General features: G+C 39.0%; 1 protein-coding gene across 1 annotated transcript in view; it reads right to left on the bottom strand.

Annotated features, from left to right (window-relative positions):
- Positions 1–2,109: 2,109 nt before the first annotated feature.
- Positions 2,110–27,804, bottom strand: part of IGF1 (insulin like growth factor 1) — a 65,932-nt gene continuing 40,237 nt past the window's right edge. The window contains exons 3-4 of the mRNA XM_072146389.1: positions 3,267–3,448; positions 2,110–2,480 (exon numbers count right to left, since the gene is read on the bottom strand). Coding sequence (XP_072002490.1) covers positions 2,421–2,480; positions 3,267–3,448 — 242 coding nt within the window. The 3' untranslated portion in view covers positions 2,110–2,420. The remainder of the gene's footprint in view (positions 2,481–3,266; positions 3,449–27,804) is intronic.

The following is a 27,804-nucleotide window of genomic DNA, read 5'->3' as shown; positions in this document are numbered from 1 at the left end:
TCAGGTCATAAGTAGAATTATATAAGTGAAAAAGTATATATTTGAAACTTAGAATAGTGATCATTCAAGTAGAAGCAAAGAATGACATTCAAAGTTAGGAAGGTTGTTTTTATGGTGACTTGACAAATGTAGAAGAATCAGAAGGAGCTTCATTAAATTCTGACTTATTTTGCTATATTTCTGTTTTTTCTTAGGTGCCTTATGTAACATTATGTATTACACTAAGTGGTCAGATAAAATATCTAGTGCAAAACTGAAAATAATATTTGTTGGCCTTTTTACTAAACTATATTTGATGGAGAAGAGAACTCGAAAAAAATCTTTTAGATTAAATCTAGAGTTAAATCTAATTGTATTAATATCGCACAGTCCATACAGTGTACCTCTTATCCTCCCATCTTGTCTGGAAGGACTTGGAAAACTCTCATGATGTGGAATCATCTGTCTATTACTTTAAGCTTCCATCTTCTAATTTCCATTATGGGAGAGAGTCAAGTCTTTGTTTTACACTTTTCATTTAAGGAACAATTATTAACTGTTATAGTTAACAGTTTTGTACATGTAAGAAAAGCAGCCTTTTCCTTTCACATAGATTGAATGAACCTCCTCCTCCAGTCACATATGGAATGAGGGTCATGATTCAATGAATTGACGTAAATTGACTCAGGGGATTGGGTTTTTTTTTACATCTGCTGCAGAAATTGAACACAAGAAAGCTGTTAAATGCTATACAGATTCTTTAGTGGAAGATGACTGGAGCAATCATTTAAAATACAATGACAGGACCCTCTTGGAGAAATACTCTTTCCATTTGGTTTGCATTAGCTGCTATTAACACTTTTTTATTTTGGATACTGAAAAATGGCCTTTAAATCTGTAGAAGAAAGAGGAGTGAGAAGAGACAAGCATATTTTGTAACTTGGGAAAATGTTCCTATACATTGTGTGGTTTTGGAAGTAGAAAAGCCATATAATCAAGCTGTACACATGGAAAACTTCATGTCTATTATGGGCGAAAAAGAAAAACGTCTCAATATACCAGCACAAAGGATCATTGTTGGCTGAATTAATCTTTGTGAACCTCAAAGAATTTATGGACTATAGAACAGAAGTTGTTTGGAGAAGACATTGAGCTAAGCTAATATTTATGCACCTATCAATCTTGCTACTGAATGGTTCATTGCATTTTATGCATCGGCAATGTCCCCATTTTGAAAGAATTATGATATTAATAGAGACATTAATAGGACATATGGGCATCATAACAAAGGCCTTCTTCTGTTCGGTTGATGTGTTATAACTGCATTTTGTCTGGAAACATCTTTGCTTGTTGGTAACAGCTTACACTGTGCTATGTTTAAGCTAGACCCAATATCTAGTCATGTTGACAGTTGTGTTTCTTTTCAACTATGTGAAAAAGACTAGTGAAAGTGGGCAGCATGTTGACTACTGAGGAAATGGAACATTCAGAAAAAGATTTATAAATAATGACAATTTTTTTTCACATTTCTTTCTTTCAAGTTCAGTCCAAGTAGAAAGTAACAATCAATAAAAGTGTATTAAGGCCCCAGTCTGCCCTTAAGAGATGTGTTTGCTTTTACCAGTTAACATTTGTGGCCAGATCGTTACACAACACTCACTACAACATACAGTAGCACCATTGTACTATTTTACAGCTCTACATACCAAATGATATATGTGCATTAGTGATATACAGATATTGCATGGATTGAGCACAAATGTATAGTTTTGGACAATTCATTAGCTTGCTATCTAGAGAGAATGGTGATGTTTATGAGCCTAGACATGTCTTTAACTGTTGCAACATACCATATTTAGTGAAAAGTGAATGAATCATGCCTTTATGACATGTAAAATCCTAACCCACAATTAACATATGTTGGGACGATGGGAATTATAAACTGAAAAATAAGAATAAAAACATATTCTGCTACTGAAAAGCTAAACTGTGCAAATAGAGAAGGGCAGGCAAACAATGTCATTGGACGCTGGATGATAAACAGCCCATGAAGAGAAGTGCAAATGTAAGAAAGAACTCTCTTAGACATGTCGGGGTCATTCCTCCAGCACCCATTAAACATTGGTTAAGTATAGTGCAATTGGAGCCATCAAGACGGCCATTTATTTCTGGACCTCTAGGGGCACAGGTTATTAAAAGAAATGTTTTTGCAGGACATGTAAAACAGGTGAAAGATTACACAGTATTAAATCAGCCAAGTGAGTTGCCATGATTCTGTATGGAATACATTATATTGGAATGTATATTTGCATTGTACAAAGGAAGAATGCCCATTGATTGAGAGAAGTGAAGTCTTTCCCTGTTTTATCTGATTTCCATATCAGTGATGTAGCCTGCAGATGGCACATTCATTCTTCAAGACCTTGAGTGGCGTTATAGTGTTATATCCTGAAACTCCGGCTCCCTGTGTTCCCTCTACTTGTATTCTTTAGATGTACTTCCTGGAAGCATATAGAAACACAAAATTACTCAAATACATCACAAACTAATGATATTTTAATACTAATTTTGTCAAAACAGGTAAATTTAGTCTCATACATAAATTTTACTTGCAACTATCATATGTTTTGTTATGTAGATCCTTGTCGTGTATCCGCATTGTTTATTATTTTTCTTAAACTCTACCCACAAGTGTTCTATTAGGTAGAGGGTTTAGGAACTGTGGGGACCAATTCAGCAACTCTACTTCATTGTCATTGATCCATTTCTTCACTAATCTGGGTTTATGTTTCAGGTCATGGAAAATGTCATCCTTTTCATATTCATAATACTTGAATGTACAAAATAAGTAATCTTGTCCAATATTAACATATAGCTCAGCTTTAATCCCAGAATCTATCCCAGTAAGTATCCAATGCCTTTTTTTGGTTTACCATTCCAGAGTTGTGAAATGTGCCTCACATGATACTTGTAGGGATGTCTGTGAGACATCTTCACTGCTGTGTTTGTCAGGCTAAAACTGATAGACCTTGTGATGAGTGAATTCTTGATTCCTACATTTTGCATAGACATCCATCTCTTGAGTCGAACCATTTATATTTTAATAGGGGAGCAAACTAATAACACAAAACAATAGAAATGAAGTAACATGACAAGATTATTCATAATTAAACATATGCTCAGTTGTTGCAAGTCAAATTTCTGCATGAGATAGCCAAGATGATTTCATTTAAAAGCATTGCTGTAAGCCCGCGACATCTATAAGGCTTCATATAATGCTGGTTTACCTTCTGGGCTTTTGGCATATCAGTGTGACGCTGGGCTCGCACAGACCGTGCTGATTTCACTGGTTTGGCTGGTGCACAGTACATCTCTAACCTTCTTAGATCACAGCTTTGGAAGCAGCACTCATCCACTATCCCTCTGTGATGTGTACGTCGACTGCTGTATCCATATCCTATTGGTTTACCTGAAGGAAAAGGAATGATAAAATAAATGAACATATGGCTACAATAGCTATAATTAATACAATATTGTAATCAATGTCCAATTGTCCAATAAATCAATGGAGAAACTGGGTATGCAGTGCAAAGGAAATTTGTTGAAGTAGCTGTCTGAAAGAAACGAATAAGGTCCCCTCTATCACAGTTGTCAAGATTTATAATAATGTGTCCCAAAGATGTATTACGTCTATTCTTAAGTAGCAGCAGTGCAACCATCATCATGTCATAGGTGGTTGCGACTGCAACCAGGCCCACAGGGATTTTTTTGTGATTTGGAATTGTGACTGCTGCGGGACCCTTGATCCAGCGCACTGTTCTACATGTGGTCCGTACCTTGGAACCGTTCTCCCTCTAGTGGGATCTGACCGGGAAGTCTTATCCCTGGCTAGATCCCAACTGTCATCTGTGGGAGTTTTCAACTGCCATGCTCCACTGCTCTCCATTACACAGACCACTATCATTCGAAGAACCCTCCTGTGCTGGTTCTGCTGAGGCCTATGACCTGGCACCTCATCTGGCACTGGTAGATGGTAGATCACTCATCACCTGCACCAGAGCTCCAGAAAAGAAGCATGTAAAGAGGAGGGTAGTAAGGTAAGTATTTTTACTTTAATCTATGTGGGCTCTATTACTAATGGGGGGGGGGGGCAAGAGTGATGGATTAATATGATTAATGGCGACTGCGAGGGGGGGCAACATGAATGATAGCTACTTTGGGGGATCAATATGACTAATGGCTACTGTGGTGGTAATGTGAATGGTGGCTACTGTGAGGGAGAAAAATGACTACTGTGACTACTGTGGAGGACAATATCAGTCATTTCTACTGTGGGGGCACTGTGACTTTGCTACTGTGAGAAGTCACTATGAATTGGTTCCTGTGACTATATTAACTACTGTGAGGACCCTCACAACCCTTTGGAGCCCTTGTGACTATATTACTACTGTGGAGGTTCTGTAATTACATTGGCTACTGTGAGACCCATGTTATTGTATTGGCTATTGAGGGAGTGCAGCAAATATAGTGACTATTGTTAGGCCCATGTTACTATATTGGCTATTTAGGGGGCAAGGCAATTATATTTGCTACTGTGAGGCCTATTTTACTATATTGGCTATTGTGGGCTGAACAGTATGAAGTTTGTATTTGTCATGGCTGGTAGAAGCTGACATGGTGGCCAATTAAAAGAAGAACAAAAGGAGAAATGATCTAATCAAAGTCACTAGTTTTACAGTAATTTCTGGTATTACACATGAGCTCACAATTCTGCATTATTGCCATTTGCTGTGACTCTGATATCTTCTCTTATGAGGGTAGCCTATATAAAGACAGTCTTATACTGCACCGGAGTTATTATCCAGCATCAGACAATTTGATCTGCAGCAATGTAAGTCCTGTTTCTATGTAGTAATCTTCTTTCTGTTCCTGTATTTATGTAGTAGTCTGGGTTCTGATAATGTATCGATGTAGTACTCTTTGTTCTGGTACAATTTCTCTGTATTAAGCTTAGTTCTTGTCTGCTTTCTATGCAGTAAGATCAACCGTTTTTTAATGTGGCTGCCGTTTTGCTGCAGTACTTTCTATGGGCCCATAGAAAAATTAAGCTCTAAAGTATAGCACTATAAAACGGGAAGGTGTGTGTGTGTGGGGGGTGGGGTGGGGTGCGGGGTGGGGGGGGGGGGTGCATTAGGAAATTTACCCTTGGGCCCAGAGGTCTGTAGTTATGAAACTGATACTGCAGTTATGCTTCTGCACTTTCATGGAGCTCAGATGTAATACTAGACATAACCCATGATCAGATGTGGCAGTGTTTTTAAAAGAATTGTTTTTGTTATGACATATAATTTAATATTCACATTTAATATTATCAACTAATTTGAACATTCTGGAAAGCAAGACATATATGGGAATTGCCCATGTTTGGCCAGCAGACAAATCAGTACATCAAAGACTTAGGACACAGTTGCAAAAACAACCTTATAATATAATGTTGTAATAAGTATTACAGTTTTTAGCAGAAGGAACAATGTAATAATCAATTGCCCTTTTTGTAAAAGGTTAAAATGAAAGATTTCTAAGTACAGGCAGTTCCCGGGTTACGTAAAAGATAAGGTCTGTAGGTTTGTTTTTAAGTTGAGTTTGTATGTAAGTCGGAACTGTATATTTTATCATTGTAAGCCCAGCCAGAACTTTTTTGGTCTCTGTGACAATTGGATTTTAAAAATGTTGGGTTGTCATAAGAATCAGGATTAACACTAAAGCTTCATTACAGAGGCTTGTGATAACTGTTACAGCTGATCATTGTAGCCTAGGACTAAAGCACAATAAATTACCAATATCCAGAGGTCCGTTTGTAACTAGGGGTCGTATGTAAGTCGAGTGTTCTTAAGTAGGGGACCGCCTGTATATCAGATGAGTGCCGCATATGCATTTTCTTGTTCAATCTAAATACAACTCTATGGGGGTCATTTCTCTTTAGTCAGGCCATTTGTGGGTGTCTTTTTTTGGTTATTCCAGGTTTGGGGCTTTTCTTAGGCTTAATTTATCTAAGAGGTTGATATATCAGGTACCTGAGTCTGTGGGGCTTTTGTGATTTTTTAAAATTAATAAGTCATACGAAAGTTGCACAAAAGATGGAAACTCTACTGCAACTTCTTTAAAAGTTTTTCCCACATCTAATTGAGATTTTAGTTTTGTTAACATTTGTAACCACGATTTGCACCAAAATTGTAACTTTTTCATATGTTCACATCCGGATGTTAGAGATATATCAGGTGCAACACTGAAAAATTCACAACTTTTCTAGGTGCGTGTAAAGTCACAAATTGTAGCGCAAATAATCAAATGCGCCAAAAAAGTTGCAAATATAAGAAAGAAAGAGAAAAACTTAATGTAAATGATCCCACATGACTTGATTTGGTAGCAGTGAGGGTGTCCTATGTAAGTCGAGCTAATCTGAGACTCACAATAAAACATACAGACTTAGGGTACATACACACAGCCGTATACCCACCTGGCTGCAGTCGGGCAAGCGTACCGCTGTGCACTGGAAGCAAGGAGGAGGTGACCCCTCCCCCCTCCATAGAGAAAAGTGGCGCACGGCCCACATGCACGGGGGGAAATAGAGCATCGGTGCCACACATGTGGCATTGTACCACCACCGGGTCGCCATTGCTATCTATGCGGATATATATATATGCAGGTGCAAATTTTCAGCCACATATACATCCATACAGACGGCCATCTAAATGTACCCAAAGCCCATGTCATTACCAGGACTCTGGCTGCAGTCGGGCGGGCATACCGCTGTGCACTGGAAGCGAAGAGGAGGTGACCCCTCCCCCCTCCATAGAGAAAAGTGGTGCACGGCCCACATGCACGGGGGAAATAGAGCATGCTTTATCTTTTCCCTGTGTATGGCGCAGATCGGTACCACACATGGCACTATACCACCACCCGGTCGCCATTGCAATCTATGCGGACATATATATGTGGGCACCATTGCAATCTATGCGGACATATACACTCACCGGCCACTTTATTAGGTACACCTGTCCAACTGCTCGTTAACACTTAATTTCTAATCAGCCAATCACATGGTGGCAACTCAGTGCATTTAGGCATGTAGACATGGTCAAGACAATCTCCTGCAGTTCAAACCGAGCATCAGTATGGGGAAGAAAGGTGATTTGAGTGCCTTTGAACGTGGCATGGTTGTTGATGCCAGAAGGGCTGGTCTGAGTATTTCAGAAACTGCTGATCTACTGGGATTTTCACGCACAACCATCTCTAGGGTTTACAGAGAATGGTCCGAAAAAGAAAAAACATCCAGTGAGCGGCAGTTCTGTGGGCGGAAATACCTTGTTGATGCCAGAGGTCAGAGGAGAATGGGCAGACTGGTTCGAGTTGATAGAAAGGCAACAGTGACTCAAATTGCCACCCGTTACAACCAAGGTAGGCAGAAGAGCATCTCTGAACGCACAGTACGTCGAACTTTGAGGCAGATGGGCTACAGCAGCAGAAGACCACACCGGGTGCCACTCCTTTCAGCTAAGAACAGGAAACTGAGGCTAAAATGTGCACAAGCTCATCGAAATTGGACAGTAGAAGATTGGAAAAACGTTGCCTGGTCTGATGAGTCTCGATTTCTGCTGTGACATTCGGATGGTAGGGTCAGAATTTGGCGTCAACAACATGAAAGCATGGATCCATCCTGCCTTGTATCAACGGTTCAGGCTGGTGGTGGTGGTGTCATGGTGTGGGGAATATTTTCTTGGCACTCTTTGGGCCCCTTGATACCAATTGAACATCGTTGCAACGCCACAGCCTACCTGAGTATTGTTGCTGACCATGTCCATCCCTTTATGACCACAATGTACCCAACATCTGATGGCTACTTTCAGCAGGATAATGCGCCATGTCATAAAGCTGGAATCATCTCAGACTGGTTTCTTGAACATGACAATGAGGTCACTGTACTCAAATGGCCTCCACAGTCACCAGATCTCAATCCAATAGAGCATCTTTGGGATGTGGTGGAACGGGAGATTCGCATCATGGATGTGCAGCCGACAAATCTGCGGCAACTGTGTGATGCCATCATGTCAATATGGACCAAAATCTCTGAGGAATGCTTCCAGCACCTTGTTGAATCTATGCCACGAAGAATTGAGGCAGTTCTGAAGGCAAAAGGGGGTCCAACCCGTTACTAGCATGGTGTACCTAATAAAGTGGCCGGTGAGTGTATATGCGGGCGCAAATTTCCAGCCACATATACATCCATACAGATGGCCAACTAAATGTACCCAAAGCCCATGTCATTACCAAGACTCTGATCTCTAATTGTAGCAGTACCACCACTAGTAGCAGCACCAATAGAAATATTAATATGGAAAAATTGAATAATGAATATTTGACTTTGCTTTCTGCTTTATATAGACCATCAGCTGTGGATTGTTCAACATAAATAATAAAACAAAACCTTTATGCTCCAGTTACTACAAAATGCTGTGACAAGACAATCAGCACTTCTGACAACTTAAGTGACAAGACTAACTGAATATTTCATGATTTTCCAAACCCTGGCAATTTAGCAGAACCATGGAAATATCAGCTAAAGATACAGTAGATCATACATGTGTGGAATTTTGTTGCAATTTGTTACCTTTCCATTTTACAGAGTCTTATAAAACTTTCACAAACAATGACGCGTCAACACAGAAGATATATAAAACTTACACGTACTATCATTTACAATAGATTCCAAACCACTCCCAATGCTAGTGGTCATCTTCCTTTGAAAAGTAATTTAGAAGACTCGAGGGAAGTATGTAATATCCTGTGTGGCATTATGTGTGGAAAGGGTGAATGGGACATTGACTGTAGCGGGCATAATCATAATGGGATATTCAGTCAAAGGGACATAATGCATGCTTTTTCCAAAATTTGAAAACCTTTGGAGACACGAGTAAGATCATATAATACTTGGTAGCTCTGCAGTGATTAATAAATTAATTTTATAGATTGAATAATGTGCCCTCTGTCTGTCATTAACATATATATCAACTCCACGCAGGGCTATATTTAGGTTAGTTGTCAGGATTCGGGGGTAGTGGACCCACTGAACCACCGTGGACGATGAGGTAAGCCGACACTTGGGAGCGGAGTCTAAGTGGCACCCGGTTTTCACCAGAGCCGCCCCCAAAGCGGGTTAGACTTGCTGCAGCGTGCTACCACCAGGTCGCTCCGCAGGCTTAAATTTGTCCATTGAGGTCAGAGGGAGAGCAGAAAGTGAGGGCAAAATTTTCTAAAGCAGCTGCTGTTTAAACAGTCTGTTCAGGAGAGTTGGCGAGCCAGACCATGCAACTGCACAAATCGCCCACACTATAATCCACCATTAGTTGGTGGCCCCTGTAGGAGAAAATGTGGTGGGGACACCTCACATCAATATCATGTAATCATGTTAATCTCTTATTGATGTAGATTTTTTTGGATTGTGTCTAAACAGTGTTTCGTGGACATTTATTTAAGTGTACACTACTTAATTAACACACTGATATATTACCTTGATCAGGATATATTGTGTCGCAAGACCAAGCACGTACATGCACCAGGAAGAAGAAGGTGAACTCTGAACTCTCTAGGATAGGTATGTATCCCCTATCCTATGTAGAAAAAGTAAATTTAGGTTTAGGCCCCATACCATATTATCTCTGCAATGTGCTTGTTATTCTCATATGTGTAAGCAAAGGGGGCGTGGTCTTAATTAGGACACCACGGGGGTAATTTATCTTATCTCTGTTTGTTTTTGCTAGTTTTTGCCTGTTGTTTTTCCGTCTGCTTCTATGGTAATTTATCAATCTTACTTTTTTATTGTGTTAAATGTTTTTTTTTTTCAGATTTCTTCTTGAGACATTTGTTACAAATGTTTCACGAATGTCACAAGTCAATTCTTTCCATTTTCTAAGTTTTCTAAGTATGGTTTTGTTTGGGCCAAAAATGTCGCAAATATTAGACAATTTAAAATGATAAATGTCATTTGCGACATTTAGCACATCTGGAATAGAAGATAAATGTGTCTTACTGCCGAAAAACAAATTTCAAAGTGCCCCTAAGGATGCGCAAAAATTGCAATGTGCTAAAAAAAGTCTCAAAAAAGAAAGAAAACAGGAAGAAAAATATTGATAAATGACCCCCAAAATGCGACAAAAAACCCCTAATAGGAAGTGCAAAGTACAACTAAACAGTCTTAAACTACAACATATTTCTCATCTAGCAGCAGACATTGTGATAAATCTGGCACTATAAATCTGTCTGGCTAACATTATACTATTAAATCTTCCTGAATATGTGACACATTTCTAAGCAATAATTATTGACATGTGACATGTACAAAATCGATGACAGATTTTTGTACTTGTAATAAAATGGGGCTTTCATTGTTCCGACTAGACAGCCAAGTCACAAATACATCCTTAAATGCACTCCTACAAAGTCACTTGGAATTGAAGGAATTAATCAGGAACTGGAAACAACCTCTGTGGCATGCGTAGATAGTCACCCAAAGCATAGTAAGCAGGGTATGAAAGAGGTGTGTTAGGAAAGCTGCTTATAAAGGTCTATAACTGGATAAAAACTGTGCTCCAGAGGGCGAGAGCCTCGCAAGCGCAGCATTATTTTCTGAACCAGGTCAGATTCCAGGGTAGAAAGTGAAATCAACAGCCAAGAAATTTTCATTGGCAACAAAAATGCTTTGCATGACAAAATCACTTTTCTAGGAAACAGACAAAATTTTTCAAGGTCTGAGATAAGATAATTAGATAGTATTTATCTTTAGCTTCGTGAACAGACAGTGGTGTCACTGTATATACAAATGTTATAGCAAATTTAAATTTTACTGGAATATTATTTTACTACTGCCTACATATCATAAAGCCTATACTGTATACATAACAGCAACAGATGATTAAATTAGTTACACAAATATATGGCAGATGTTACAGGACATGACCCCGTGGATAAGAGCATTTTAATAAATGAAAGAGAACTTGTCACCAGGAAGGTAATTTTTAGCCAATGACAGGTTCCAAATACCTTTGTCAACATTCTGAATCATTTCTGTAGTTAATAATAGTTTATTTTATATTATTTGGTTCCCTGCTAGCAGTGTCCATTGAGTCCCTGGGGAGGGGGCAGCTGCATCATGTGTGTGCCTGTATCTCCTCATGCATTCTTCCTCTACTCCACACCTCCACTCCTCCCCTGCCTGCTCAATGCACATGACCGGATGTGGGGGAGGGGTAAGGGAGCTGCGTGAGTGTGGAGGAGAGAAGACTGACACAGGCAGCAGCTGCGACTCTCCTCCAGGACTCACTACACACTGCTGGCAGGGAGCCAGGTAATATAAAATAAAGTGTTATAAACTACTGAAATGATTCAGAATACTGACAAAGACATTTTTAAAATCAGCATAGCATGGGCATATTGGAACCCGTCACCAGCTAACAATTATATTACTGGTGACGGGTTCACATCAAGCCAAATTCATGAGACAAAAGCACAGTGTTAGAATAAATGTAGCCATTATCTAAATGTGTCCAGTACTACCCCAAGCATTACAGTGTTGGAGAAGTACCATGATGAAAAATAAACTTTTCTTTTGATTGTCTATGTGGTAAATTCTGAGGAAAATAACTTTCACCCAGTATGTAAATTAGCAACTTTGCCTACTTTGTTACACAGTGGGTGTTTTTTTAGGGGAGTTGAAATACTCCATTCATTAATGATCATTTAGGTATAAGGAATGATACTACACTAAGAACTGGTATCAAATGCTGAATTCTAATATTAAAACAACACTAGTTGTAATTGGATACAAAATATACAAGTATATCTATTCTCCATGTCTTTGTCATCCAATTGAGGTGACAATAGTGATTTTTTAAAGAATATAGTTTATTCAGAAAGTAAAAAAAAATCTAGCATCATTTCCTATATGGTGTGTTACAAACTCTGCTTTAGTGATTCCCAGCATCTTTCTTACCTAAATACAACATTGGATTAAAGGATGTGCATCATTCTCTTTCTGCTCTTATATATGTCTAAAATGGTCCAAATGAAACCTAACCGTAATCCTAATTCTTCTCCATACATTACATGTTTTCAAGTACCTTATATACTCAAGTATAAGCCTAGTTTTTCAGCACAAAATTTGTGCTCAAAAACCCTAACTCGGCTTATACTCGAGTCAACTAAAAACATAAAGACAAAACTCACCTTTCTGACGTCACCCATAGATCCTCTTCTTGTCTGTCTGAGACAGAAGAGGACCTATGGGGGACGTCGGAAAGATGAGTACAGTGTTATTTTTTTTTCTTCTACAGGGGCTGGGTAGGCTGTATGCTACAAGGGTTGGGAAGGCTGTATGCTACAGGGGTTGGCCAGGCTGTATGCTACAGGGGCTGGCAGACTATATACTGGGAGGCTGTAACCAATGCATTTCCCACCCTCGGCTTATGCTCGAGTCAGTAGGTTTTCCCAGTTTTTTGTGTTGAAATTAGGGGTCTCGGCTTATACTCGGGTCGGCTTATACTCGAGTATATACGGTACTTTGATAAACTCCATATCTGCCTTGTTTCTTTGTCTTCCTGCTATGTTTCTTCTGTTGTCAAGGTGTACACTAGAGGTGCAACTTATAGCTCCAGGGCTCTATTGCACTGACACATGGCCCATTAAAAATCAATGTGTCACTTATTATATTGACTCGTTTTTTAACCATTGATTGCTATGTGACCTTCAGCACAGCTAGCAGGACAGCTATTACAATAAAGAGCAACCAGGGGCAGCAACTTGGGTTCCCCTGTATGCTAATCCTAGTAGTCAGACACCCATAATCAGGTATGTATCCTCTATCCTATGGAAAGGGGATACATGTAGAAAAAGTAAATTTAGGTTAAGGCCTCATACCATATTATCTCTCTAATGTGCATGTTATTCTCATAGGTGTAAGCAGGGATTTATACACAAATGGCACTTTACTGCCAGATTTAGATAAAGTATATCCAATCCCTGCCATGGAACCCCCAAGCACTAAGGCTCAAGAAAGAATCAGACTCTATTGGGCAATCTCTATATTGATGGCGCTACAATACATCATCATAATAAATAGTGTTAATTTTTTCCGCTAATTTCTGAAGATTCTAGAGGAGGTGTATGAATTCTGTATATTAACCCAGATTTAATCAAAATGGGGTCATTTGTGGTCATTGTACAATACCGTTTAAGCATCTCACAAGACTGCAAAGCTTGTGTATGTCTGCATTTTACTATTTAGTAAGTAAGTAGAAAATCACAACAAAATCCCAAATCCTGCTCAAATTTACTGGGACACGTATAATGTTTATATGCCACAGCTACCTTTAGTTTACACATCCTTTTGGTAAAGCTGGAAAATACCACCTCAATTCTATGGACCATAAAGACTCTTTTATAATGGAGTCTGCCATCCTTAGGCAGCAAACCAAGCAGGCAGACAGTAGGGTACCGGGTACCAGTAGAGAAAAAAAGATCCAACTAAAAAACCACAGCTGTATTCCAGAGTCTATTTATTGGTGAACATACCCTTTATGTGCCAGTAAGTGGCACCTTGAGCAAGCAGTTGACGCAACCCTCTTCTTAGGTAACTGGAATAAGATATGTCTGGTGGATGAAGTACAGTTGGGACAATCTGTTATTTATCGATAGGGAAACTGTGGTATGCTACTCCAATAAATCTACTAACTCGTATGTGAGTGCTGGTTTGAGTTCCTTCCACCTATTCATCTCTTTCAGCAGGGTATTGGACACATTACCGGAGAGCCAGCGGATTTACAGGGCTGAGGCTAGACCCCACAGACCCTATGATATGAGGACCCTACACCTACTTTATTTACACCTTGTGCTGTTCAGGTAGGAGTGAAATATGTCCTAAACACATAATATATTTGTCATATGCCTTGTTTTCCATTCTTTGGATGCAATTTATGACAGAGCACTACATTCCACTTAGTAAATCTCTTTCTCTGTTAATGCTATTAACAGGAATATATTTTGCTCATGGTAAAGAAATCACTACAGCTCATAGATGTCGCTAGTGGTTTTATATTCTGCATGGATAATATTTGCTGTGATAGATTTCAGTTATGTCTTCTGTCGCTTTTTTTGTGACAATAGCCATGTAATAATGTGGATTGGCAGAGCTATTTCTATGTCATTTCTATCATTATGTGCCCTGAGAAAAGAGTCTTCCATTAATGAGAATACAGTGTATCTGAGGTTTTAAGTTGGGATAAAAAACAGATTTCCTTTTGCAAACAGAGTTCATTCAATCCGAACAGTCACTGGCATTATTATACATTGTAATTGTTAAATGCATTAAATAAATCCGCAATCTGATGGAGAATGCAGAAGACTGCTGACTTTCACCAAGAATTTCTGACAGCTCCATTATTCTAATGTCATTATGATAACAATATATTAACCACATGAGCATGTTACTTAGCTTCTCCTACTGTTCAACTCGATTTGTAGAGGATATTATAGAAAGAAATACTTTTCATAGACTGAGTGATTAATGAAATTTCATTTTACAGTTCGTTTATCCATTAGTGAAGGTTACTGTCAAAGGATCAACAAAGTTTTAGAGATTACTCCATCGGTAATAAGTAATATATAAATTCAGCAATGAGTGGTCTTTTATCTCATTGCTTACAAGTTCCGTGGCCATGTTAAAAATCTATATTATAATAAAGTAATATTAATAAATATAAGCCTCACTTATTATTAGCATTTTTATGATATAAAAGAAAATATAATTGATTCATTTGTCTCTATTGCAAAATACTGTTGGATACAAGAATATACCTCAAGAAATGCTTTACTGGTACAAGAAAATGTGTCAAACACAGAGAAGGGATTGTTCAGATGTTGACAACATCTGCATATCAACTTTTGATAAAATTCTTAAATTTCATAGGCTCCTACTAACACCTGCACTTAGTGAAACCTTAAAATGGGTAATTATTAAGTCATGATGTAACATGCAGGGAGTTTCAGTCGGTGGAACAGTCCACATCTCTTTATTATTTTATCTTTTGTATATTGGTCAGTGTCCCAGTGGTTGACAACTTTTCCTCTTTATCTATTTAGTTTTTTTGAAGGCCCGGCTGCAGTGCATTATGGTCAGCTTAAGGGTGGTGGGAATCTCCTGTATTTAAGTCAACTCTGGGGGTTCTCCTGTATAGTCAGCTTTGGGGGTGGTCTCCTATATTAAAGTCTGTTTGGGGGTTTCTAGTATTATATATTTGTTCTGGTGTCCCCAGTATTATATGTCTTCTCTGGGGGTCTCCTGTATTATAGTCTGCTCTGGAGGTCTCCAGTACAATAAGTCTGTTCAAAGGTTCTCCTGTAATATATTTTTCTCTGGGGGTCTGCTCTATTATAGTCTGCTCTGGATGTCTCCAGTATAATACATCTGCTCTGGAGGTCTCCAGTATTATAATCTGCTCTGATGTCTCCAGTACTATAGCCTGCTCTTCTGATGTCTTCAGTACTATAGCCTGCTCTGGTAGTCTCCAGTATTATAGCCTGCTGTGGGGGCCTCCATTATTAAACGTCTGCTATGGGGTCTCCAGTAATTGTTAGTGCCTGCTCTGGGGGGGGGGGGAGTGTCTTCATTATTATTATTATTTGCTTCAGACGAGTTTTACTGTCACTATTATAGTCTGGTTTGTGCACTGTATGTATTTTTAGTCTGCTCTGGGGTCTAATAGTGATTGTACAAATGCAGCATTTGGTTTCCAGGGTGCTGTGATGGGGTTTTGATGTATCTAAGGTGTTGGTTACTAGTGCGGCCCCCTAGAGTTGAGAGGTATGAAAATGTGGCCTCGGACTGATAAAAGATTTGTACTTCTGCTTTAAAGTATATCACTAAATGCTGTTACTAGAACTCAGGCAAGATGACAGCCCCCACAACAGTAAATAAAAGAAAAAAACAGAAAAAATAACACATCACCAAAAGAAAAAGTGAAATAGAAAATTGATAATACCCATGATACCCTATTGCTGACCATACATAACACAAGAAGAAATCTTCATAAACAACTTGGCCCTAAAAGAAGAACTTTACCCCTTACACTAGTACTCCTACACTACTGGTAAAGGGTAAAAAGTCCTCCCCGTATCACCTAGAATTATCTGCCACTGAGCCACTGTTCTTTAATTACAGCCATTTTTGTGACATGCAAATGAGTAGACAAAGAGTCAATTCTGAAGAGAAGAGTCATGGTTTCTCCAGGCTTTCAGCGACCACACCTCATTCTTTTAATTGACAGCTCTGTGTGTCTTCAGATCTCAGCCTGAGCAGACAGGAAGTCCTTTCCCTGTCCACTTCCTGTCCTTACCAGAATGGCGTCCTTCTCACTGCATGGTGAATTTAGCAGTAAGCAAAGTGTTGGAAACTGCAGCTCTCATCACTATTTCATGCACCCCACGATGGGTGGAGCCAAACTGCAGTGATCAAAGCAAACATAGACATTGGCAGAAAATGTTTGGGTAGCAATTTTACTGGTGGGAGGAGACAGATATAAGCAGGGACACCCGCACTTCACTTTTCAACAAAGGCACTGTGTGTGGGGGAGGATAAGTGAGGGTTATTGTACCTAATCTTGATGACAGGTTCCCTTTCAAGTTCCACAGTGTCTTCTACATAGGTTTTTAAGACCTAAATGAATTACAAACATAGGAGAAATTCTGACACCAGATGAGTGGAGACATACTACTGTACCTAAATCTTCAGAAACATAGAGTCTCACTTCATAAAGGCCATACAAACAGACATGCAGTGGGATGACAACAGATTTACCAAAAAAAAAAAACTTATGTATGAGAAAACTGACACATATGAATACATATTTAATATCATTGTCATACACATTCACATTACTTTTCTATTTAGCAGACCAAAAAAAAAACATTTTTGTCTATCACAGCAGAAAAAAAAGATGAGTCACTACTGCCAGGAATCTGAGCCTCGACCCTTAGATTTTCTGCAGATGTTATGGACCGGTGCCAATGAACTATCTGTTGTGGAGAAGCTATACAATTTAATCATCAAGGATTATTTGAACAATTTATATTTCATTTTTAATATAAACTCAAAAGCCTTAGGAGGAATTGCCCTTTTGCATCGCTGGCAGCCATGTACCTATAACTATAAACACAAGGTCATTTCTTCTTAACTTAGCAATCTTCCCATTTCTTACTGTCGTCTGATATTCAAGTACATATTGGGAAGGGTCCAAAGAATGCACACTTGTAGATGTAAGCCCAGGCCCACAAAGCATGTGTGTTCTGTGAAGCCCTTTTAAAGTGAGTTTCCCTGCAATTAAATATTAAAGAACTTATCCCTGACTAAGACTGATCTGATTTTTTCCTCGTGTGGTTAAACTTTATTACTGGGATACGTCAAATGCTTGGCTCCTTTCACGTTTCCCAAATCCCCTTGCTTTATTATTATCTTTTGTTAGTTTAAAAAGCACAAGTCTAAGCAGCCCCTCCTAGGACCACTAATACAGCAGGGAATACATGTAGGGCCTTCAGATCACTGACATACGAAACACCCAATCTGGTTTCCGCTTCATAAGATGCCAATACCCAACACCACTTGTTTATGTAGACATGAACATTATCAAATGTATGCTGACAGCATGCAAATGTATTTGTTTTGTTATCAATCTCCATGACAAACATATTGGTATATTTTCCCTCTTGGCTGTACAAGTCCTATATTAAATGGTCATTTACACAGATTTCCTGTTAGAAAGTAAGCATCACATTTGACAGCTATATCAAAATGTGCATTGCTCAGCTCCAGCTGGGAGCGGTGTTGGATCTGTAAGGAGGGTCAACCCTGCGCATCAGGAGAGAGGAGATTTAGTAAGGGATTTAGTAAGGGTCAGTCCACCACTTTGTTAAAGGAGTTGGCCACTTTACTTCATGTCTTTTGTAATGTGTGTGTGTGAGTGTGGGGGTCAGGATATTAGGTAATTTACAGTAAAAGTCCGATATAAAGTTAAGCTCCGCTTTCTTAATATGTAAAGTCAAGCCCTCTTTTACTTTATAAAATGGCATATAATGAAGGGTCATGTGATCCTCAAAGTCCATGTGCATGCTCCCCTATATTGGGGACAAGGGATGTTACACAGTTTATCAATTCACTTCTCCCCTCACAACCGAACCATATCACATTGTACAGGGGAGTGATGAGAGTGAATATTGGAAGGAAGAGCAATTACACACAGGTCATAAACATTTATGATCACATGACTCACATTTTTTTGCCATTTTATGGACAGGAATGGCTGGTGGATAAGGTAAAAGGCATTTCTGAACCAATGGGGTTGACTTTACAATTTCAAGGAATTAGGTAGAAGGTGTGCAGGTTAGCTTAGTAGTATGATACAAGAGAGATATTTTTCTTTCTTGTAGATCAATGGCGGTGAACCTATGCCACAGGTGTCAGAGGTAGTAGAAAATGGCAAGGAAGGACAAGGAGAAAGCGATAATAAGGTGACATCTTTGAGATAAAGTAAGGATAGAGTTGTGCTCACCGTATTTAGTTGTGCTTAGGATAGGCACAACACTATTTTCAGGCTTCAGCAAAGATTTTTAACAGGTGCTGCCTCCAAATAGAAATCTCCTGTATATCGTCGCCACACAATACAGGATATATGGACAATGTTTGTAGAGGGTGGTCTAATCGAATGGCGCACTCTGGAGTATAGGTTAAAAGGTTTTATTTGTAATAAACGGTCTTCGAATCAGAATGCATTTCAGGCAAAAAAAACTCTCAAGTGGAAAAGACTGATGCCGAGGGTACAACAAAAGACCACTAGTGGCATTCACTAGAGCGTCACAGCAAAGGGTCTAAATACTAATGATAATGGGATATTTCCAATTTTCTTGTTTAATAAATTTACAATATTATCCACATTTTTTTCTGTCAAGATGTGCTGCAGAGTGAAAATTAATGAGCAAAAATAAGAACTTTTTTGAACTTACCAATTATCTGCAATGAAACAAAAAATAAAAAATTTAAAGGAGTCTGAATACCTTACGAACCCATTGTATCTCTAGGCTCACGGAGACTGAGTTTTTGACTCTCTATTTTTTTTTGTAATAGTTGAAAAATAGAAATAGCAAATTAAAAGTTACATCTACATATCTTTGATAAAATATCAACCTAAAACCTTCCATTTTTTTTTTTAAAAGTATAATTTTAATCACAAAAAGTGCACATTGCTTGAACTGCCACTGATCCTGAGAATGAAGACAACTCATGTTATTGTTTGTCTTTGGTACACTTGACAGTATTTCATATCACATGGCTAATAGGAATTGATAGGACGACTGCCAAATTTCCAACAGATTTTTACAGTACAAAGTTTACAGTACTTATTATTGTAGTTGTCCAGCCTGAGCGGGCCATTATATCTATATAGTGATGTCCAGCAATGTCTAGAAAGTATTATTTTGACATGTTTTATGTAAAGAATATACAAGAGCTGGTTGGGTGATGCGCCATCATTCAAGCATTCAGTCAGGAAATGTAAAGCAGAATGCTGTAAAGCAAAGCATCACCTCCTATAAACAACCTGCTTAAGTTTATTATGTTGTTTTCCCAAACTACTTCTTAGTTACACACATAGAGTAAATACATATAAATGCAATCTATTTAAAAAAAACATTTAGCGATAGTGGAAGCAATTTCTGTTTGCATTTTATAAATGCTTTGCTCCATGGCAACGTTTTGTAATGATAAATAATGTTGTGTGTGTACGAAATAGAACTGTGCCCATGACCAGTTATATTTATACATGTCAAGCCTGCAGTGGTTTGGCTAAGCTTGTCGATGTCTATAACATGGCCTTATCTGATTTCAATGAATTATACATTTAGTAAATCTGATACTGGGCTACAACTTTATACTTGAATTCACTTTCTGACAGAGGGCCCTGTGAAACCTTCCAGTAAGAAATTCCTTGATTTCAACGTATCGTGCACTGTGTAATGCGCATGGAGTTTTTCCTGTCAATCAAATGATCAAATAATGTTTATTTATAAGTAACTATTAGATACATTCACATGGACACCACAATACTCTTGGAGAAAACGTGGAGAGAGGCTCCACCAATTACCCTCATGGGGATTCCAGTGGCACAAAAAAGCCAAGGCACAATTGTTAATTGTTATAATCACTATTACGCCCTTCCCATTGCACTTTTGTCTCATCAGCATGATTTTAAAAGTTGATTTCAGAAGGAAAGATGCCATGTATAACACATACTGTATAACACGATTACTACAGTCACGGTGCCTGATCTATGAGTAAGTGCCTTGGGTTTACCCTGTTTGATTTTGATGGTATATTTCCTTTAATTATTGGTTGTGTCAATATAAGAGTCATCAAAAGTAATAGTTGGTCCATGTAGCAGAAAACAGGTGGACCAATTTTAGGTATTATTTATGTCAGTTATCTGGTGGTAAGTTGGGATGTGTTTGCCCTGGCTCCTCTTTGTGCATTCTTCACCTACTTTGTAAAAAGTGGAATTGGCATTGAAAACATTGTAATTGTTTGTTGTGTAGTAACAATTGTGTCTATTACATGAGAGCAATGATAAATTCTCTTATACGACTAGTATTTAATAGATGTATCCAGTAGAACCAAGCACTGTATATTACAAATGTTATAATGACTTAGAATGTTCATTCTAGGGTCATTGAACCAACAAGAATTGTGAATTTTTTACTCTTGTTTCCCAAATGCAAATATGTACATTATGTAAACTCCATGTCCTTTACATCCTCACTGCCTGGTAGAGAGCTTTAGAGGAGAAGTCATCATGACATCCCCCCATTTCTCTTAGCTTTACTGCATTCCTTCATGTACATGAAGTTATTTTACATTATTTTTCTACATTATTCACCATTGATGAAACCAAGATCATTAAAGCCTGCAAATTCTGGTGATAAGTATGCTGCCTGCAGAAGTAAAATGAAAAAAAAACCCTATTCCTATCTACTCAACTCCTGCACCTTAGATGGACCTGACTGGCCTTATGGAGATAACATGCTGTACCTGTCCTCTCCAAATCTTTGCAAATCCTGGACAATCCCTTCTACTCTTCAAAAATTATCAACAACAAAAGACAACCATTGTATCTATATACAGCAGTTTTTTGAGAGAAAATACTAAATTTTCCTTCTAGCCGGAGCTCCAGAGTTCCTCTAATCCTTCTCCTATAGTGTTAGATATCCATTCAATGAAATCCAGCATTAGCAATGAGAGATCCTTCTGATGAAATATGCCTCAGTTCAGACCAGCACTACCGCGTTTGTTCCCCTTTCGCCTCTTAATTGATTCTTGTCAGACGATATTGCTGCGAGGAACATACAGGCAGATGGTATAGTGTGTGTTTCAACACAGTAAAATTGCGCATCAAAATTGATAGCAGGACGCTAGCTCAACCAAGCTGCCCGACCCAGGGTTTCGCCTCCAGGGCTTCTTCCGGGGTGTTTGCTCTGTCCCTGCTCTGTTCCTCGCAGCAATATCGTCTGACAAAAATCAATTAAGAGACGAAAGGGGAACAAACGCAGTGGTGCTGGTCTGAACTGAGGCATAGTTTCATCAGAAGGATCTGTCATTGCTAATGCTGGATTTCATTGAATGGATATCTAGAGGAACTCTGGAGCTCCGGCTAGAAGTAAAATTGATTATTTTCTCTCAAAAAACTGCTTTATCATTGAGACTTTGTGGGCCGGTCTTGTTCCGTGAGTAGCTCCGTAGGGCCGAAATTGTGCACCACAACAACCATTGTATCTGTATACAGCTCTATCTAATATCTGCACGTGTCAGATCTTGTCAACTTTTGACTTTTGGAAATCTATAAGCCTTAAAATATATAATCAGAATACTGGAGATTACATTTTATGGGCAATGAAATATTAAGAAAGTTATGCAATTCTCAAAAGAAATAAACAGTAACTGTAGCTTATTTGACCTCTGTAGTTCTGTAGAAAAAATGCACGTTCATCAGAGTCCATGCTTGGCTGACTTTATGATTTGTTTTCCAACCATGAGAATGTTTTATAATGAAATATGAATTTATAGTCATAAAGCTGACAAGACTAATACTATTTGTAATACTTAAAGGCTGAAGCAAGGATAAAGATGTGTGAGGAAACCAATGTGCCAAAAGCTGAACTGCCACAACTGGCAAAATTAAAGCAACAGCTGAAAACCAGCAACTAGGGTGGAGATGCCAACTACCGAAGAGCGTAGCAAGACATTTTTGAGAATTCAAATATGGAGTCAGTGACTTACGTTGGTTTATAGAGGAACATGTACAGTATGATAATCTGTAAAAAGAAACTACTCCAACGCAATGCATTTTGGATCACTAAGTTAGATACTCTATCTCCCGGGGTCTTAATTGTCAATGTAATGTGAATGTATTTCTGTAAATGTTTGTTGTTGTATTAAAATGTATGTGATGTATTTCGATATTGAGTATAGTTTCAGTAAGAACATTAATGTGTTAGTGGTGTAACATGTATAGGTCCCTAAAAGGTATATAAGAATTATCCCAGTCAGCATCACACATGTCTGAAGAAGGAGGAGCATCCTCTGAAACATCACTCACAGCCTGGGCATTCGTTGTCTTGGTGAGAGCCATGAAGACTTAGGGTGGATCGTATCAATATATATGGACTATGGCACGTCTAGCCAAAAAATGGTGATGCACATGTGTCTTTTTGTATGTTCAAGAAAATATTTATAAAGGAAATGGAAATATAATATAGATGGTCTTTTTTCTGATTGAACTACCGAAGAGCAACAAAATGACCAATAAATGTTTTATCTCCAATTCATAGGAGGGACTATAAGCACTTTTTTTCTAAATGTAATGTGATAGTGTTACTTGGAAATTAAAGGGAACCTGTCACCAGGAGTCCCATTTTTAGCACTCCCCCATAGCATAGTACATACACTGCCAAAGTGTTTTTGTATAAAAAATAGGTTTTACAGAAAAAAAGATATGTTATATTGTACCTTTCATTAGCATCTGCTGTGTGACTAGGCAGTTGCCCAATGGGAGGAGCTGGAAAGGAGCAGCCCCCCCCCACCCTTCGGAAACATATGACCTTTTCAAATATATGAATAACTCCCCAGACTCGGGATTGACTGTAGAGGAGCACGGGGCGTCGCTAAGCCAAGTGATGGGTGTTTTCATATATTTGAATAGGTCACATGGAGTAGCTGTTCCCCAAGGGTGGGGGGGGGGAACTGCTCCTTTCCAGCCCCTCCCATTTGGCAACTGCCTACTCCCACAGCACATGCTAATGAAAGGTACAATATAACATATCTTTTTTTCTGTAAAACCAATTTTTAATACAAAAACACTTTGGCAGCGTATGTACTATGCTCTGTGGGAACTGTGAGTGCTAAAAATGGGTCTCCTGGTGACAGGTTTCCTTTAAACAAGAGTTATCTAACATAGCTGCTATCTTCTGAGAACACCTGTTCATGGGAAATGGACAAATAAAAGCTTTGGACAGTTGTAATGCCAATTTGACAGTGTACTGTGATTGGTTGTAGGTCTTCTGTCTCTTTTTTTAATTAGTGAAATTTGGGTAGCTACATAAGATTGATTTTTATTGTGTAATTTAATTAAAATGAGTTTCCAGTAGTAATATTATAGTTAAGAGGGATCTGCTGGGGCACGTTATTAAGATAAAACTATATTTCACTGGCCCTACTACACGGGAAACACTACTGAAGACCGCTAAGTCAATCGCTGGCCAAGGTCAGTCACTACTATAATCAGTAAATGAAAAATAGAGCGTGGACTTATTATAATGTACACTTACATTGGTCATATAAAGTACCACAAAAAAGGGGATTTAAAGAAAAAAGGGGGAGGGGGAAGCAGGAAGTGGGTGTGTCTTTGAGACTAAGACTTAAAGTGTAACCGTCATTCTGAGCAAAAAAAAATAAAAAACAGAATTCTGCCTCTTGGTCCTCATTTAGTAGAATCTGGCGCGCTCTGCACACTACACAGGCACACAGACCTGTAGGCTGTGCAGTGTGCGACAAAATCAGAATTTGTGGAGCGCGTTCTTCATGTATCTGGCGCCCCCTGCACTACCCTAACAGAATGCACCAACTTTTTTGGTGCACCTCTTACATAGGGCCTGTGACACACTTCTGTCGGACACTGCATGATAAATTAGTTGCATGGGCCAACTGTGCACCGGAACACCCATTTCAGTGCAGAAATTTGTAAGACACATGTGTGTCGTGTGTGCCACAATTGTGTTGCGGACACTTCTTAAATACATGTTAGTGTAGCAGTTTGCACTGAAAAGCATTTACAAAGTCAGATAAAAACTAAATCTAGGTCTCATTTATCAAAAATAGTGACAACAGCAGTATGTGCAGTTTGCCTGTGTAGTGTACAGTGGGAGACAGATTCATAAAATGTGCACCAATCTTTTTTGTGCAACTTTAACACAGGAATGCCCCTTTCAGTGCAGAATGGTGCAGCCAGCACACAAATCTGTCGCGGACACTTCTTAAACACATGTACAAGCAGTTTGCACTGAAAAGAACGTGCAAAGTCAGACAGAAAACTGGTGCAGGGGCTTTAATAAATCTGGGCCAATATGGGCCAGGAACTACAAGTGGCGCTACCAAAACAGTTACAGGCCTACACATGACTCATTTTATGTAACATATTACTTAGCTGAAAAACAGTTTTAGGCTACATTAACACAATGGGGCACATTTACTAAGGGTCTGAATCGCGTTTTTCCGCCAGGTTTTCCAAATTTTACCAATTCGTGCCGAATTGCCCCGGGTTTTTGACACACGCAATCGGATTGTGTCGCATCTGCGCCAGCTTGCATGCAACGAAAAACGGGGGCGTGGGCGTCGGAAAACCCGACAGATTCGGAAAAATAGTGCTATTTAAAAAAAAAAAAAAGTCTTGCTTGAGACGCACTTACATGCACCAGGAATAGGATGGTGAACTCCGGCGGACCTCGGCGCAGCAGCGACACCTGGTGCACATCGGGAGCATGACCTTTGTGAATCGCCGGAAGACTCGAATCCTCGTCGGAGAAAGTGCCGCTGGATCGCGACAGGACCAGTAAGTAAATGTGCCCCAATGTATGCCCGCTGTACCGTAACATGGCAGGCACACGTTAGCGCTCTTCACAGTGATACTTGGCGCATGGCAGCATATTCCAGGGAAAGATAGGACATGTCCTATCTTTCTCCCGGCTACGGAACAATATGGTGCCGCACGACTGCGCCCATTGCCATTGCCGGGGGATGTATATACGTCGTGTAAATGATGCCTTATGATAGTGACCTTTTATTTGCTAGTCTTTTTGAAAAATAAATTGATCTGAAAAATACTTTTGTTTTAAAATAAAAATGTACCTGAGATACCTGTCATTTACCTACAGGAGTTGTGCCATTATTAGATACTACATTTCTCTGATGCAAACATTGCAATTTTTCAATTGGGAGTAATTTAAGAAAATCTTCTTGTGATATATTGCTGTTACATTCTTTGTATTGCACCCACTTGTATTCTTATAAAACATTCTCAAAACATCCATCTCATGTCTTCAGCAATGACAAAAAGCTGCTGGCAACGCAGAGCATGCTTGAACACTAGGGCAGAAGGGCACCATATTGAACATGTAAGTGCATTATCCCAAAATATGTGTATTTATTATATTATTCCTGAAAAATATTTTTCCTAGAAGTTTTTAAAAAAAAAAAAATAACAAATCAATGTCATATGTAATTATACAAAAACTCTTTAAGCGAGTTTGTATAGATTAACATCCCAACTCTTTCTATCTTGCTTTTATTTAAGTAAACCTATCTATTTCTGCGTATTGAAATTCTAAGAAACATGCAAAGAGAGATGGAAAAACACCAGCGTTACTGATGGAAAGTATGGAGAATGACACAATAGGGATTTCCTGTCTCTCTCTGAGGATGGAAATGCAGCACTGACAGGAATGGTGATAAAAATGGAAGATGGATTTTATACACCCAGGAAAATGGCAGCACCTAGTCCTGTCAAATGTGGAGGGGGCACATGCTGACATGTGTAGAAGCATGGACTGATGCAGTCTATGAGCACTGGGCTATGCTCAACATTTCATAAAGGAGAAGCAGCTTAATGTCAATATCACGAGTCAGTGTATACTCTCAAGGGAATAAAGTCCTTTTTCAGTAGCTTTCCACTGAATCTCTTCATGCTGCGAGTCACAAATTCCCCTATGCCAAGCAAAATATATTGCTTGGAAAAAAGAATGGATATAAAAATAAGCAGCAAATATACAGATCAAAATAACTTGCTCATGAAGTAGCAGCTGATTAAGAATTCAACACATGGAATGAAATTGTTCTAGAAGCCATCACTAGATCATTGCTCTGCCAAAGAGGCAAATCTGACTCTTCTTGCCTCATTTTCACATGACATGAGCCAAGTTTAGTGGTTGCAGGGGTAGTGTCACTTCAGACACCCCAATTTTCTGTTCTATAGATTCTATAAACAATCATTTTGTGGCATATTAAAGATAATAATCTACATTAGATTTGTGAGCTATAGAACCAGAGATACAGACAAATACAGAAAAGTACATAGTTGGAAATGCAAGCTGCAAAACAGTTCATGTCTGTTTTTTAATTGTCTGTAGCTACAATTCTGGAGCTCACAGAACCTTAAAGAGAACCCGTCAGGCAAACTAACCCCCTAAACTAAATATAGTTTCATAAACTGCCATTAGAAAGCATTGCCTCTATTGCCCTTCATTGTCCCTCTGCATGCCTATAAACCCAAGCAATGAAATCCTAAAGCTGTATGCAAATGACCTGTGAGTCAACGAGTTATTATCATATTCAAGCTGTCCAGCTTATTCATGAGTGGGAGGCACAGCCACACCCCTCAGAGCTTCACTGACAGCCTGTATAATGATGTGAGGTATAATGGTGTAATGGCTCCTCCATGTGCTTCCTGGTGCTGGCGGCCACACCCCCTTCAGCCTGTGTGTGTATGAGAGAGATACAACAGCTCCAGGCTGCAGCCATGTTATAGCAGAACATGTCAGATACAAGTGTAGCTGATTTATGTGTCTCGGTGTATTAGAAGGATGCAGCATGTCAGCAGATAAAGCACAGACACTAGCAATGCTTTACTATACATTACATCCAGACATGTGCAGCGGGAGAAGAGGGCGGGGGGGGGGGGGGCAAAGGTGACATCACTGCCTCTGACCATTTGACCAGCCTCATTTAAATAATAAAAAAGATGATTTTGCAATGATTAATGTATGAATTGACTAGATAAAGGTTGGGATGGAATCCTTGTGAACTGCTCCAACAGGTAGAGGTGACAGAATTAGTGACAGAGACCTGATGACAGGTGTACTTTAAGCCTTACATGATCTGAAAGATGAGATTCTTATCTTTAATATGCATGTTTATAGGTACTATAAAACCAAAGATAGGGGGTCCTGAAGTGATAGTGTCCCTCAAACCACTAAACTTGACTCATCTCATGTGAAGAGACATATGTGCCTGAGGGAGATTTTTTTTTATAGGGAAAAGTGTGAGATTTCAAATAAAATAGGGAATTCTAAAAAGGACCTTTCATACCTTACCTGTTGGTGCTAATTTAGTGGGGTAAAACCTGGTGACTG

The sequence above is a fragment of the Engystomops pustulosus genome, chromosome 4, assembly GCF_040894005.1.
Source record: "Engystomops pustulosus chromosome 4, aEngPut4.maternal, whole genome shotgun sequence".
Lineage (NCBI taxonomy): Eukaryota > Metazoa > Chordata > Amphibia > Anura > Leptodactylidae > Engystomops > Engystomops pustulosus.
Note: the sequence above shows the minus strand (reverse complement) of the source record. Positions and strands in the feature narration are given on the sequence as shown.